The sequence below is a fragment of the Ictalurus punctatus genome, chromosome 18 (assembly GCF_001660625.3).
Source record: "Ictalurus punctatus breed USDA103 chromosome 18, Coco_2.0, whole genome shotgun sequence".
NCBI classification, from domain to species: Eukaryota; Metazoa; Chordata; class Actinopteri; order Siluriformes; family Ictaluridae; genus Ictalurus; species Ictalurus punctatus.
This window is the reverse complement of record NC_030433.2, coordinates 4,906,053-4,922,392: the sequence shown is the minus strand read 5'-3', so window position 1 is coordinate 4,922,392 and position 16,340 is coordinate 4,906,053. Positions and strand designations below refer to the sequence as shown.

Here is a 16,340-nt window from a genome sequence, read left to right as displayed (position 1 = left end):
CCAGTAGCTTGTGGATGTGACATGTACACTGAAATGCTCAATCATAACAATTCACTTTTTTTTTTTTTTTTGATTGCTATATTTGCTTGAAAGGGAAAAATCCACCCTGATCGACTTTAGCGTTCAGTGACGTCCAAGATTTGTTTTGGAATGAAATTCTGACGTTTTTTTCCCCTTTGAACTACTTTCATCAACATGGTGGTCTATCTACACTTTGGTTAATGGTTTCTTGTATTCCCCACAATGCCACTTGACTACCTGCTGATAGTGGTGCCTGTTTTATGTAGCTCTCGCTTCATCTCTACAGCGCTGTGAAAGTGTTCGCACCCATCCTGATTTCTTCTGTTTTTGTGTATATCTCATACTAAATTGTTCCAGAAATTAAAACAAAATCTAAGATAAAACAAAGGCAACTTGAGTAAACATGAAATACAGTTTTTTAAATGATATTTATTTACTGAAGCAAAATAGTTATCCAATACCATCTGGGCCTGTGTGAAAATGTATTTGCCCACGTTGTTACTAATTCCCCAAATATACTGTATGAAACTGCATTCATAATGGGGTTCAGCTGGACTAGCTGTAACCAGGCCTGATCACAGCAAACCGTCTTCAATCAAATCAACACTTAAATAGAAGTTTCTCAACAGCATGAGGTTGGTTAAAAGGTCTTGCACGGTAAGATACTGTGCCAAAGTTGAAAGAGATTCCAGAAATGATGAGGAAGAAGGTGATTTAAATACATCAGTCTGGGAAGGGTTACAAAGCTATTTCAAAGGCTCTGGGACTCCAAAGAAACACAGTGAGAGCCATTATCTCCAAATGGAAAAGAAACTGCACAGTAGTGAACCTTCAAAGAAGTGGCCGACCTTCCAAAATTCCTACAAGAGCACAGCGACCACTTATCCAGCGCATCGTAAAAGAGCAAGGACAACATTGAAGGAACTACAGGTCTCTCTTACATCAATAAACGGCACTGTTCATGACTCCACTATGAGAAAGACACTAGGCAAAAATGGCATCTATGGAAGAGTGGTGTGGTGAAAACCACTGCTAACCCAGAAGAACATTAATGCTCGTCTGAATTTAGCCAAAACACACCATGATGATTTGCAAACTTTTGGGAGAGTATTCTGTGGATTGATGAGTCTAGAGTGGAACTGTTTGGAAGACGGATCCCGTTACATCTGGTGTAAAAGAACATCATACCTACAGTGAAGCATGGTGGAAGTGTGATGGTGTGGGACTGTTTTGCTGCTATAGATTTTAAGTGTAAGCAGGCAATTAGTTTTTTACATGGGTGATAGGTGTTGGATAACTTTTTTTTTCTTCAATAAAGTAAAACCTGTATTGTGTGTTTACTCAGGTCACCTTTGTTTTATGTTGTATTTCGTTTGAAGATCTAAAACTATTTAGTATGAGATGTACACAAAAACAGAAGAAATCAGGAAAAATAGGTTTTCACAGCACTGTAATTAAAGAGAGTGATGCGGCGCTTTAGTCTGTCTAGCTTTCTCACCTCCTTGTCTGTAGACTCTGCACAAACTTCCAGAGCTTCAACATACATGCCAATACCACTGTGAAACTCTTAACTAGCTGACCAAAGTCTCTGACATAACTGCGTCATATAGCCGCATTGCATTCTGGGACTTTGATTCCAGACGTTTGCTGTCTCCTTTACTTCTACGCTGGGTTTCTCGTTAATACGACGTAAAAACAAGCAAGAAAATAAGGTATTGGGCCTTTGTTTTAGGGAACTAATACTGAAACCTGACCTTTATCACTTATGGTTGAGATTGTTGAAATAAGTACCGTAGATTATGTTAAAATACACTCTAGTATTCCTTTAATGCACTCAGGATTTTTGTTTTCTCATAATCATTACACCCAGTGTTTTATCAGTTAGTATTTTTTAAAAGAGTATTGCTCAGCAGGTTCAACAGCTTCAATGCCTAGAAGTAAGATTTATTGATTGAAAAGCTACAGATGGCTTAGTGGAGGCTGATGTATAATAAAAATGTGATTTGTCATGCAGCTGGAACTGCTATCAGAGTTGCTTTCAGAAAATTAGATTGGAAAAATACTTATTCCCCCCCACTTAACCAGTTTTGGTGAGTCTGCGCCTACTGTAGCCTCAGCTTCCCGTTCTTGGCTTATACAAGACTTCTGCTAAGGTCTTCTGCTGTTGTAGCCAATCCACCACAAGCTTCGATGTATTATGTGTTCTGAGATGCTTTTCAGCTCATTGTGGTTGTAAAGAGTAGTTATTTGAGTTACTGTAGCCTTCCTGTCAGCTTGAAAAATCCTGGCCAACAATGGATGTTTTTTTGTTTTTCGTACCATTCTGTGTAAACTCTAGCAACTGTTGTGTGTGAAAATCGGAGATGATTTTCTGAAATACTCAAACCAGCCCAACTGGTAACCACAACAATGCCACGGTTAAAGTCACAGAGATCACATTTCCCCCCATTCTGATGTTTGATTGTTTGAAGTGAACATTAACTGAAGCTCTTGACCCTCATTTTATGCATTGGATAACTAACAGATAACTGCATATATGAGCAGGTGTATGGGTGTTCCTATTAAAGTGGACTCTGTGCGTGTGTGTATATAAATGCACACACATTATTTAGAAAAAAACTTTGTGGACACCTGATAATCCCTCCCATATGTGCCCTCAGAACATCCCATTCCTTTCCTTTTCCTTTAGTTATAATTTAAATTAATACATATATCACATTGGTAAACACCGGAAATGCACAGGTTCGCCTTCTACACATGGTGTTTCTTTTCCACTCGTATTCAAAGAAACGAACCGCCTTCAACTCTACGATTGGTTAGTATTTGGTCCTTATCAACAAACTGTCCAATCAGCTGCTGTTAGCCAATAGGCGGGGTTTATCTGAATACGGGTGGGGAAGACTTTCGACCTTTCGACGTTTGACCTGAGCAACGTACCGTGCTGCGGTTGGTGATGACGTTTGAATAGAAAAAAAAGAAAAAAAAATATATATATATAGAACGGAATATGATGACGTTGCAACGAAGGGCGGAGTCAGTAGCAAACATTTCAGCCATAGCAACTGGGCTAGCTGATAAGGCCTTAAAGGATATTAACATCCACATCACTTAATTAAACCCCCGCCGTCAGCGCCGTTATATGCCCCACTTCTCAGCGTCGCTCGTACTGCCCTCCATGTGGGTGAGGGACCTGTGTGTGTCGGATTATGGCGAGAAAAACAGTTAGCAGGAAAAGGAAGGCAGGGGAGCTCAAGGAACAACAGGTAGGTTCTGTATCGGCTAAATCGGGCTACTGGACGCAACTAGCGCTGTTTAGCTAGCTAGCTAGCATGAGCGCTCTTTTTTTTAACTGATTATTTAGAATCATAACCTGGTTTAACGTTAACTGACAGCTCTTTAAAGAGGTTTATTAGCGTTAAAAATAAAAAATAAAATAAAAAACACCACAGCTAATATTGACTGATTTAGCCAGACCACAATAATAACCATACCATAATGTACTATTGCTAACAGTGACCGGCTAGTAGGCTAACTAGCGCTATAGTGTTATTCTCGTAATTAATTGAATGTTCAAAATATAAATTAAAAAATAAATACATTTAAACGTAACCGACCTCCGGGTAAAGCCGACACCTCGAGTACATCCAACGTTAATTTAACAGTTATGTAACTAGGCTAACACCTCTGACCCTGATTAGCAAGGTTCACGTGTTAGCATACATGAGAGGCTAGTTAATAAATAATAAAACTGTTGTGTTATCTGTAGTTAGCTAGCTAGAGCTATAAAAAAAAAAAAAGAAAGAAAGCTGAGCGAGGAGTAGTAATATCTGCTTTAGGTTTTCGTATAATTGGTAGAGGCTAGCTGTGTGGAGTGTTGTTTACAACCTGCTAGTTTGGTATAAATTCAGTAGATATATGTTTATAAGTGTCTGTGTGTGTATGTGTGTCAGTCAGTGATCTTTACTTTATTCCCAAAAAACAACAACAAAAAACTATGAGCAGAAAATTTGAGGCATTTAAAAAAAAAAAAAAAAAAAAAGCAACTATTTGTATGTTTAATCAAGTCTCTGTTAAAGGGAAAAGTCCATACATTAAATATGTTTCAGTTGGAATATTTGTAAACTACTCTTCTTTCTTTCTTTCTTTATTTCCTCTCACTGTTTTCCATTGACATTCGATTGATGACACTGTGTATACATTTTAAAACAAAAAGAAAGCATCTAAGCATTGATAGGATGCAAAGGTTTCTGTAAGGAGAGGCTTGTTTTACGTTTAAGGAAGGAGTCTCCAGTGTCGATGCTTTTGTCAGTAAGTTTCCTTCAGGACTGAGGACTTGGTGCTTTGCATTACGACGAGCTGTTAGGGGTGTAGTGAATCGATTCACTATACCGCCTTAGCGTTTTGAGTCGCTGGGAAACGTGAACGAAATACGGATGAAGAAAACCGTTGACCGAAAAGGCTACTTTAAAAAAAAAAAAATTCAGAATCGTGAAACTGTGAAAACATGGTGTGTTTGGGTAAAATTAAAAGTAATGAAGTAAAAATCGATATGAACAGTGGTGTAATATCGTACACAAAAGTTATTACAGGTTCAACATGTCGTTTTAAAATAAATTTAATAAAAAATGTATAAATTTTGTCCAATTGTTTTGATTAATAACAAACAAAGGGTTGGAAATTGAAACATATTCCGTGTCTCAATTCGCCAACTTATACTATGCACCAAAAGTACATGCACTTTTTGTGAAGGAAAAAGTACGTACTTTTGAGTGCGTAGCAAGAGTATGCAAGTACTGACACGTCATGTAACGGAAGAGAAAGTTGTCGCCTAGTTACGCACGCCGTCACCGTAAACAAACTCCTCGTTGCTTCATTCGTTATTTATATAGATATATTATTTATATATTTCTATAGTTTGTATAGATTTTAATTTACCATTCCCTTGATTCGTGTTTTTTTTTTCCCCCATATTTCATTTACACCTTTCTAAAACGCACCATGTTTGCAGGTTGAATTTGGCGAAGCAAACAGTCACAAAACTCCTCGCACAAGGAGTTGTGGGCAATATTAGCGGATCTGTATCTCCTGGAAGTAGTAGACCATCCGGGTACCTTTTGGGATTTCAGCATGCTACGATTTGGGACACACTAATTCTAATCTTGAAAGTTGTTTGGGAAGAGTAGTAGGCAAATTGGGACGCAGCAATAATGAGCTCTGTGGCAGAAACCGAGCTCCAAAGTTGGCTAAAATGGCCGTTGTCCAGTGGTCGCTCTTGTGGGCAGCTTAAGTCTCAGCACCATGTATATGGTGGTGTTTGAAAGCTACTGAACAGTTCTTTTTAACCATTATAACGTGATCATAAAGTATCATGTATAATGTTTGTTGGTTGTTGCAATCACAAGTAGAGCTATAACAAATCGATTATGAAAATCATTGTCAACGATTCTCATTATTGATTAGCTGGTCTGCACACTCATTGCGTTACTTCTCTTCCGAAAACACACATTGGAGAGTACAGACCAAAGTTTTGTCCTGAATGACGTACTATACACTTACACTATGCGCTCTGCCGTCTAGTGTACGAGTTTTACGAAGGGTAGTATTGTCTCAAATGGAACACGAGCGTTTTTTTAATTTTTTTTTTAACTAACCGCAAGCATAAGTCATTTCCCAGACGATGTTTTGTGTACAAGTGTAATAATAATTATTAACAGCTGCTATATTAATTTGTATTTACGGCCTACCATATAGCGGAAGATTTTATATTAATACACTAATTACGTAATCATAATCAACCGCCTTCTATGGTGTTCTGTTAGTTTGGCGCGGGTTTGTTTGAGCGCTGCAAAATCCAGTCAGGCGAGTTCTGCGATTTCGCTTCGGGTTCTGCCGCTGCGATGAATCTTGTTGGGAAACCGAATGTTACATCGGCAATCTCGGAACCTTTTGGATTCGTGCCTAAAGAGAGAGGGAGAGAGGTGAACCAATAAATTTGGTTGAAGCCATATCATGTCAGCTTTGTGTTATACTGGAAAACACTAGCCTACAAAACTCGGGAGCCAACTCCAGGTGTGTCACCAAGCCGCGTTTATTTTATTTTATTTAATATTTATATTACCGTCCCACTGATATTTCTTTCAAAGTGTTCTAGGCTTGTGGTATACTACACTTAAAAGTATTAAAGTATTCGTCAGAGAAACGTGTGACTGCGTTTCATTTCTCCTCCTCTCCCCATGCGGGGCTATCACAATACCGTATACCACAGCGCCCTCAGGCTCAGTTTTATTTATTTATTTATCTATCTATCTATTTATTTATTTATTCAAGCCTATAAAATTATTCATGTTATATTATATAGTGGTATAAATTATTCTTTATGTCTTCTGGGAAACTATCTTGTGTAGCTTCTGAAGGCAGTACTAAACCGGAAAAGATATTCAAACAAAATAGCAATTTACAATCCGATTATCCTGTTCAAAAGTTTACACCCCTCTGGCTCTTAATGTACCGTGCTGCCTTCTTGAGAATCAGCGAATGTTTGCATCTTCTGTAATAGTTGTGTACGAGTCCTTCAGTTGTCAGTGTGAAAAGATGGATCTGAACATCGTTTGTAGGAGAGGATTTAAATACGCAGAAGATGCTGGAAAAGTAAAGAATGTGCAGGACCTGGAGGATTTTTCTGGATAACAGTGGGCAGTTTAACTACTCAGGACAAACAAGAGACTCATGAACAACTTTCACAAAACATAAAAACAGTCGTTGATCATCCAGGTAACAGGATACGGTATTAAGAATCAAGCGTGTGTACTGTGTTTTTTTTTTTTTTTTTTTTTTTTTTTTTTTTTTTTTTTTTTTTTTTTATAAACTGGTTCATTTGGTAAATTCAGTTATTATTGGGTCTTGTGGACTATATGTAAACATCGATTATGTGAAATAGCTTATTTAGCACAGGACTCAATAAAGAACACGACGCAATTTTAATGATGCGTCTTATTTTTTTCAATTATTAACATTTTTGCAAGTTCTGTAAGGCGTATGTAAATTTATGAGCACAACTGTATAAAGTGTGAGGCTCAGATGTAGTTCATTATAACGGCCAGTTCTATCGTGCAGGGTCGCACATTTTATTATTGAAATCAGGACGTTTTTCTCTTTGCATCTGCGCTAAGAATAGGTCTCATTTAAGAGGTGATTCAGGTACAGTTTTGTACTAAAATAACTTTGTGCCAGAAGCTTTCAAATGTCATTCTTTTCTTCTAGGTTCAGTCAGGTCAGTGCGTGGGTGTATTTGTTTACGGGCCTAAAAACTAGCAGCCGACCGCCGCTAGTTATACAGCCACTTCCGTTTGCGTCTGTACAGAGATGTAGCCCTTTGCCTAGATACTCGATGTCCTACCAGTCTGAATTCTGTTTTGTTCGTCTCGTTTGAAGGGCATCATTATCATCATTACAGGGTTTCTTCTGAACCACTGTCTGTCACATTGTGACTGTCACTCTTTCTTTTTTAATCTTTCCAATCCAGAATACTTGTTTGTGATTGTTGCGACCATAAATGTTTAATTTTATCGCGACTATTTTCAAAATTCGTGACGCAACTTGCAGAGTTTTTGTATGCTTTTTTTGCGGAAAACTACTTGGACTGGTGAAATCGCACGAAATAGTTTTGCACGGTCTTTGTTGATAAATGTGACCTTTTATCTGTACTCATGTTCGACGCACGCGAATCGAAGAGGGCTTTCCCTGAACGCGTGTCATTTCGAAAAATTGCAAGTTAACTTCTGTGATCGCAAAAATCCTGGAGGGACCGATTTTACAGACACTCTACGGGCCACATAATATCCTGAGGTCGGAACATCGTGTGTAACTTTGCGGCGTATATTGAACTTCTATTTTTATATATTTCGCTTTTCCCATGTGATCCCCTATTGAGTGTACTAGTATGTGATAAATGAATCAAGTCTCAAGCTTTACTCATTCTTATAGAATGTTTGAGACGGTATATTCAAGTAACAAAATAATGTTTTAACACTACTAGGTCTATGTTTTCTCAAATGTTAACCATATCTTATTTTAGGAGGTTGTTTCCCCTAATTTTGGTTCTGTAATCAGTTGTTTACTTGCTGTACTGCGGTAATATGCCTGCACTGTCTTGTTAAAAATGTTGTTAAGACCATCTGTTTCTGTTACAAGATCATTTAGTGTCCCTTTATGTCAAATTGCTGTTAAAAAAAAAAAAAGATTGAGTGGATTAAATGAAGATGCGATACGAATGAAGCTTGTTATACTCTTGAGAAATAATGAGGAAACAGCTGCTAACCGTGCCTTTTATCTTCTTTAGCTTGATTGGTGCCAGTCTGTGTATAAGCGTGCCCGTGTGTCCTCTTCATCACGTCATGCCCAGCAGTGGTGGCAGGGCCGTCAGTCAATGGTGTCCGCCATCCGCGGACGGGAATTTCGTCCACAGAAGCAGCACGAGTGGAGGTTCCAGCGCAGCTTGCGTGGCTTCGCTGCAGGGCGCATCCCAGGAATCCTCCGAGAGCGCGAGTTCTCCCTGGGCTGCCTCAACAAGGTGTTTGCCTCTCAGTGGCTCAGTCAGCGTCAGGTGGTGTGCGGGACCAAGTGCAACACGGTGAGATCTGAGTGTTTCTGTTTGCAGCACCGTGCTAAACTGGGAATGTTCTCCGCTGCTTGATAAACAGTGTGCAGCTACATTTACGTTACGTTTATAGCATTTGGCAGACGCCCTTATCCAGAGCGCCTTACAGAAGTGCTTCGAAGTCTTTAGCAATAAATTCGTCCTGATACTAGTTCACTAGGTCATGGAAATACCATCACCAGTCTAAAAACTCTGTTGGGGAGGTAATATAGTAATAAAAGCGTACAGCCAACACAGTTTATTATTACTATTTATTTTTTAAATAAAACAATAGTTTTACAATTGAGGTCAAAAGTTTACATACACCTGATTTTGCAGAATCTGCTAAATATTATTATTATTACTATTAATAATAATAATAATAATAATAATAATAATAAAAAGGCATCATAAAATGTGCATTTTGTCTTTTATTTGCCCTGAGTTATCTGTAAACTTTGCCTTCTTGAGCATCAGTGAATGTTTGCACCTTTTTGTAATAGTTGTGTACGAGTCCCTCAGTTGTCCTCGGCGTGAAAAGATGGATCTCGACATCATATAGCCGCTGTTGGAAAGGGGTTAAATACGCAGAAGATGCTAGAAAAGCAAATAATGTGCAGGACCAGTGGGCAGTTTAACTGCTCAGGACAAACACGGGACTCGTGACCAACTCTCACAAAACATAAACACAGTCGTTTATCATCCAGGTAACAACACACAGGATTAAAAATCGAGTGTATGCACTGGTTTTTTGAACTGGCTCATTTGTGTGAGTTCAGTTATTATTGGGTCTTGTGGACTATATGTAAACATCTGTGTGTAAACATATGTTGTGTGAAATGGTAAATCTGTTGTGTGAAATGAAACTGATTATTTAGGGCAGTACTAAATAAAAAAACAAACCAAAATGTAATATTTATGATCTCTCTTATTTTTTGTTTTATTAATGAACATTTTGCAGATTCTGCATGGCGTATGTAAGCTTATGACCTCAACGGTAAAATTTTAGGGTGCTGCTTATTTCTGTTTTTCTGCCTCGTATTTTTATGTTTTTTAGTCTTCCTGTCTTCACTTCCTAGCTCCTCCCCTTTTGTCACAGTATTTGATGTATTTTGCTGAAATTTGTCACTAATAGTTTTGTTGTTTTTTTTTTTTTTTTTAAGATTTTTTTTTCATTTCTTTATTTTAACCAAATATTGCAAGTTTAAGCAATTTTTTTTACATCGTCCTCTGTATTGTTTTATTGTCCTTCTGTTTGTTCAGCTGTTTGTGGTAGACGTGCTCACAGGCCAGATTACCCGGATCCCGATGCTAAAGGACAGAGAGGGACAGGGCTCCCTAGGCATGGGTGTGATAGGCAACCCGGGCTTTCAAAACCCAGGATTAGCTAGTGGACTGGATGCCCAGCAGGGCTGTGGCATCCACGCCATCGAGCTCAACCCTTCACGTACCCTACTGGCTACCGGAGGAGATAACCCGAACAGCCTGGCTGTCTATCGACTGCCCACACTGGACCCCGTCTGCGTCGGCGACGTGAGTCTGCTTTCAGTGGACATCTTAGTTTTACTTTGCACGTCTATTAGTCTTTATTGACAAATGGGGAAGTGTGTGTGAGTGTGGGGGGGGGTGTTAGAATTTAATGTTTTGCATTTTGTATAAGCTTAATTAGAATGAGAAATATTACTGCTTTCTTATTATTTTATTTTCATTTTTTTTCAGGATGGTCACAATGACTGGATCTTTTCCATTGCCTGGATCAGTGACACAATGGCTGTATCAGGTAACAGGCTTGCATTTAACGTCTGTCTGCTCGGCAGATTTAATCCTTCATACAACAAATCTGTGTACCGGTCAAAAGACATACCAGCAGCTGACCATTTGCTGACCATGGACTTTGTTTTGAGTAGAAACAAAAATGCTGCCTGTAGGACTGTTTGTGCTGACATGAACTAAACAGCTCACACATCATGAATGCTCATGGTTCTTATATGATCGTGACAGCTAGTCTGCTGTAACCAATTTATTTTTAGTTAAGAAGGCTTCACTAAATCACTAAAGCTCTGAGCAGCCTCCTTTTATTAAGCTGCTCAGTGATGCAAATGTATACAGCGACGACAGACAAAGACACTGAAGATCTGTGCCCCGTTCTTTATATGCCGTTTAGCAAATCCAAGTTAAAAATACCATGCACCAGATTTACTCCATCTTTTTCCCCAACAGTTAAAGTCGTGTGCAAATGTTTTGCCTAAGCCAAACCGAACAGATTTTCAGACAAGTTTTGGAAAGGCTGATTTTCGTTATATTTGCATATAGTTAATGCATATTTCCATATATTTGCATATATCCGTAAAAGTGCTGAGACAGCTGGGAGCACCCAATAATCGATGAAGGTCAAAAGGCAGAAGTGGACATTATTTTGACTTGCTGCTATGCTAAAAAAAAAAAAAACATCTTTGACAATATATAATATTAATAATAAATAGCGAGTGCTGAATCTTACGTCAGCTGAGGGTTTTTGTTTACGGCTCTACGCAGACAGGCCCAGCCCTCCTCCGTTTTTACAGCGGGATTTCTTTTGCTGTAAGCGAATGATTCATTTGATTTTGTCTTAATTTATTTAGCTTTATGTCTGCTCACTTTCTTAATTCACATATCCTTTAATTAATGCCAATAATAATAAAAAGGTCACCGGGTTTAACATGATGTTCTTGACCTAGGTTCCTGACCTCATAAACTAGCATGAGGAGGAGTTTTTGATAGAAACTCTAAAGCTCTTCTATAAGTAGCTCCGGATAAGGGCGTCTGCTAAATACTTTAAACGTAATAAAAACCAAGCGAATTAAACTCGCCAGTATATCACTTATCATGTGCAGCATTTTTGCTGTCGGCAGTACTGAATTTTAAAACCCAACGAGATACCTGGACGAAAGCTCGGCGTAAATACTGGTGAGATAGTGCGGTTCTCTTTTACGGAACAAGACTATCTATCCAGTTTCCGAATATGGCGTCGGACCTTTTCCTTAGCCTGCAAAGCAATTTAATGAGGAGGCACACTCATCTCTGCCGGTGTGCCGTCATTTAGCACGGCTAAAGCGAGTGACGTACTTCCGTTTGGGAGGAGAAAAGCACCGATGTATGGGGTTTCAACAACCAGATGCATTTAGACTTGTCCAGTTTCGTCTGGAAGGCGTCCCAGACCACCTCCTGATGTGGTTCGAGCGATCAGATTTAAATCATTAAAATCAAATCATTAAACACACTTTAAATGTCCCTTTTGACTTTTTAGGAATTAGAACATTTTTAAATGCTGGGACTTGTGATTAAGGTATACATGCAAAAGAGAAACGTATTTCGGTCTCAAAGTGTTTTTTTTTTTTTTTATTTTTTTTTTTTTGTGTGTGTGTGTGTGTGTGTTTTGTGTTAGGTTCTCGGGATGGCTCCATGGGTCTGTGGGAGGTCTCTGAAGAGGTGCTAAGTCTGGCAGAGAAACAGCAGGTTGAGGAAGGGGTCCCCAGCTATGCCCACATCTCCCACCGTGCCCTTAAAGACATCCCTAAGGAGTACACCCATCCGTACAACTGTAAAGTGCGAGCCCTAGCCTTCAATAACAGCCATAAGGTCAGTCTCCGTCGTCACCGCTCAAGGTACTTGATTTATAAATTATGTAAACAATGTTTTTAGCTTTGTTTTGTTTTTACACATACCTTGCTTGTGTTCTGTCAGGAGCTGGGTGCTGTTTCTCTAGACGGATATTTTCATTTATGGAAGGCCGAGGACAACCTGTGTAAGGTAGAGTATTCTTCCTTCTGCAGCATAGCCCTCTCTCCTGTGCTTATTCCTGCAAGTATTCTTATTTACATTTCTCATTCTTATTACACTGTTCTTGGTTTTCAGGAGCTCTCGACGAAGCTTCCGTACTGCAAAGAGAACGTGTGCCTGGCGTACGGTCTGGACTGGTCCGTATACGCGGTCGGCTCCCAGGCGCACGTGTCCTTCCTCGATCCTCGGCAGTCTTCCCAAAACATCAAGTCTGTGAGCTCCAGAGAACGTGGCAGTGGTATGTTCCACCATCATACACCTTTATTCGCTCTCTCTCATCAGAGTTTTTATGTAGTCGTTGAATCTTGTATATACGTGATGTGCGAACAGGAATTCGCTCCGTCAGCTTCTACGAGCACATAGTGACCGTAGGCACAGGCCAAGGCTCCCTGCTCTTCTACGACATCAGGGCTCAGCGGTTCCTCGATGGTCCATCCAATTCACCCGGCGGGTACCGGAAGACCCCAGCAGACGGCATCCTCAAGCTAACCACGGGGAGAGGCTGGCTGGTACAGTGCTGCTTTGTTATCTTCTACTTTTATATAACATGTATGCATGTACGTATGTAATGTGTACATAGTCACATTCTTTCTTTCATAGATTCACAAAATGATCTTGTCCTCTCTGTCTCTCTCCCTGTTTCTTTCTCCGTCTTTCTCTCTGTCTTTTTTTTTAAAAAACATTTCTGTCTACCTGTCTCTCTTTCTCTTCTCACTGACTACATTTACACGCACATCAAATTCCGTTTGAGGGCTATATTTGGGTTGCGATATTCCGAATACTGCTCACAGGCATCGGGTTATCGCTGTATACACGGTTGTCGTAGGTACGCTGAGCTACACCTGGGCTTTTTCCTTTCCCGCCGTTATTTCCCTGGGAGATTCAAGATGCTGCCGTCGCTACCCAGAATTCCTTATGGACTGAGCATGCGCATGTGTATCTCCTTTCTGAATAAAGTGTTTACGTTTCTGATTAAAACAGGCATATTCCATGGGTGGGAACCGTCAGAACTTGGGGAATCAAGGATACGGGCAGTCAGATTGCGGCCTTCGTGACTCAACGCTAATTAGAATATTGCCAAATTCCAATTAATATCAGACTATTGATGTACGTGTAAACGTAGTCGCTGTCTGTAAGTGTGCTTGTTTCTCTTTCTGTCCGTCAATCTGATTCTGTCCGTCTCTTTCTTTGGCCCTGTTCACACCTGGCGTTAACACGCACGCTGGGTGATCGGATCACAAGTGGACAGACGGGACGCACAGTCGTTGAAATTACGAGCGAGTCTCCAGCGGCCACTTGCGATCGGATTTCATGCATCGGTTCCACTGGAGAAAGGCTGTTCCACACGATTATTACAGCAGCCTTCCACTACATTCATTTTCAGGCAGAAACGTCCCATGAATCATATCTCGCGTAGCTTTTTATAGACGTTTCATGCTTGTAAACGAATGAGAGACGAGACGACGAACGAACTGCGTGTCATAGCATCGTCTTAATCCTTTAGCCTAGCAGCAGAGAGCTCTACCGTCGAGTGTGATTGCCAAGCAGTCTCGCTGATTAATTATGTATTTTTCATCCAGGGCAACAATATTATCATTTAGTTGGTCCTCTGTTGCTGTCCAGGAAGCATCGAGATGCATCTGTGTTCACGCTAGAAATGTTATGTGGCCATATGCGTCCCTAGACCAGCTCTGTATGGGGTTTGAGATTAGATTGGATCACCATGCATCTTCCAGACACATTTGACCCCATTCACACCTGTACTTAACACTGACCACTTACGATCCAATCACCCAGGACTCGTGTTAATGCCAGGGCCTCTGACTGTGTATCTCTCTCTGTCTTTCTGTTTCTGTCTCTCTCCCTGTCTGTTTGAATATAATAAAATCTGATTAAGGTATTCTCTGGGAACGGGCTTTGAATCCTCCAGGATGTTTTGAATAAGACTCTCATAAGCAACACTTTATTGTCTTTGTGTCCTAGAACCATGACGAAACATGGAGAAGCTATTTCTCCGATATCAGCTCCTTTCCCAACGCCGTCTACACACATTGCTACGACGACTCTGGAACCAAGCTGTTTGTGGCCGGTGGACCTCTCTGCTCGGGGCTGCATGGAAATTACGCCGGGCTCTGGAGCTAGCTTTCTCAGCTCTGTCGCTGTTAAGCTTCACTATACATACCGATCATCACCGCAGCTCTCTGTCTGTCTGTCTTCATTCATCTGTCTGTTTCTTCTTTCATTGGACTCAGGAGCGTCAACGTGCTTCTCATCACTTTTTTTATTTTTTATTTTAAATGTTTGTGTATTAGTAAAATTTGTCTGCCTCTTCTGTTTCTCATTCATGTGCTGTCTTTCTTGGCTCCTCATTTCTTTTAAGTGTGTGATGAAGCAGAGTTTCGAGCAGCAGCGAGGCCTGTGCCTCAGACCTAGTCCTCGGTCGGAGACTCGCCTCAGGACTCTGACAAAGCGTAAAGATACAAAACTATTTAACAGCCTTTCCAGGATCTTGGCTGCTCGATCAGTTTGTACCGTTTTTTTTGTTTTGCAGCGTTTCATGTACCGCGTCTCGAAGATTGGAGGTGCGGAGAAAGTCTGTTATTTTGGTGTGGACTATTTGATGAGCCCGTAATCTGCCAAGCTCTTGCTTGCAGTGGACTGAAGTACATGGAAGAAGAGCAAAAAAAAAAGAAAAAAAAAAAGACTGTCTGGTAGCAGAACTTAACTTTTAGTTTTGTTGTGTCATATTATGCCATGATGATCACAGAGAGACTGATGATTGCAAACAGACAAAACCCAGAGATGATGTCTGAATGAAACACGGACAACATCATCAACGGATATTTTTTTGTTTGTTTGTTTCCTCTGATAGTGGGTGGAGTATGAGATATTTTTTTTTTTTTTTTTTTTTTTAATTTGGATTGTCTTTTTGCTTTGTGAGTAAGACTAACCTAACGCACACGTCACATCGGCAACACTGTTGTGTTTTTCTTTCAGCAGCTATAATTTATTTCCTGCCCTCGTACGTCGCTAGCGCTCGTGCTGCTGAAATACAGTCGTTTTCGTCAGCAGTGTTGCTTCTGAGCTCCAGTCAGGGGAAGACGATTCAGCTCCTCTTCCTCTCTTTTTGAGCAGAGGCAGAGCAGTAGTCCGTTACATCGTTGCCTTTCCTGAGTCTTTCTGTGAAAGACTTTTGCGAGTCGACTTTTCTTTTTAAACACGAAACCTTCATGGATCATTGCTAAGGAAGAAAAAAAAAAACTAGAACAAATAGAGCAGATTGTGGTTAAGACCCTATATTAAATGAATAACCATCACTTTTAAAATGTATTTTATATATAAATGTGTACACATATTTGAAAATCTTATAGAGAGAGAATACATTTTATGTAAATGTTTGAAAGTGTCGGTCTGTCTCTGTGTGTGTGTGTGTGTGTGTGTGTGTGTGTGTGTGTGTGTGTGTGTATGTGTGTGGACTAACCGTCATAATTTTGGTGGTGCCCTCTTTTTTTATACACACTACCTGAGTGTTTTTACAATTGTCTGGGTTGGGGGGGGGTATGTGAAACAAGGCAAAACGATTCCAGGAACTGTTTAAAGAGAAAATAATGAATAAAAGTCTATTGATGTATTTTTCTTCCATATTTGATTTTGCATTGTGTCTTATTTCTGTACACAGAGCAGCTGCTGTGGTGGTGTTTTTTATTTGTATTTATTTATTTATTTATTTATTTATATATTTATTTATTTATTAAAGCATTAGAGCAGGATAGCACAGATAGGAGAATATTGAAGGTTGGGGGCGCCGTGCACTCCATGGTTGTGTCGTGAACGCGCACAGCGCATTTCAGCAATGCGCGTGCAC

General features: G+C 39.9%; 1 protein-coding gene across 1 annotated transcript; it reads left to right on the top strand.

Moving 5' to 3' along the window:
* The first annotated feature begins 2,954 nt into the window (after positions 1-2,954).
* Positions 2,955-16,119, top strand: dcaf12 (DDB1 and CUL4 associated factor 12). Its single transcript, XM_017492132.3, has 9 exons — positions 2,955-3,284; positions 8,360-8,650; positions 9,920-10,189; positions 10,376-10,436; positions 12,081-12,274; positions 12,380-12,445; positions 12,551-12,713; positions 12,806-12,984; positions 14,459-16,119. The coding sequence occupies exons 1-9, from the start codon at positions 3,228-3,230 to the stop codon at positions 14,615-14,617; spliced, it is 1,440 nt and encodes a 479-aa protein (XP_017347621.2). The 5' UTR covers positions 2,955-3,227; the 3' UTR covers positions 14,618-16,119.
* The last annotated feature ends 221 nt before the right edge of the window (positions 16,120-16,340 follow it).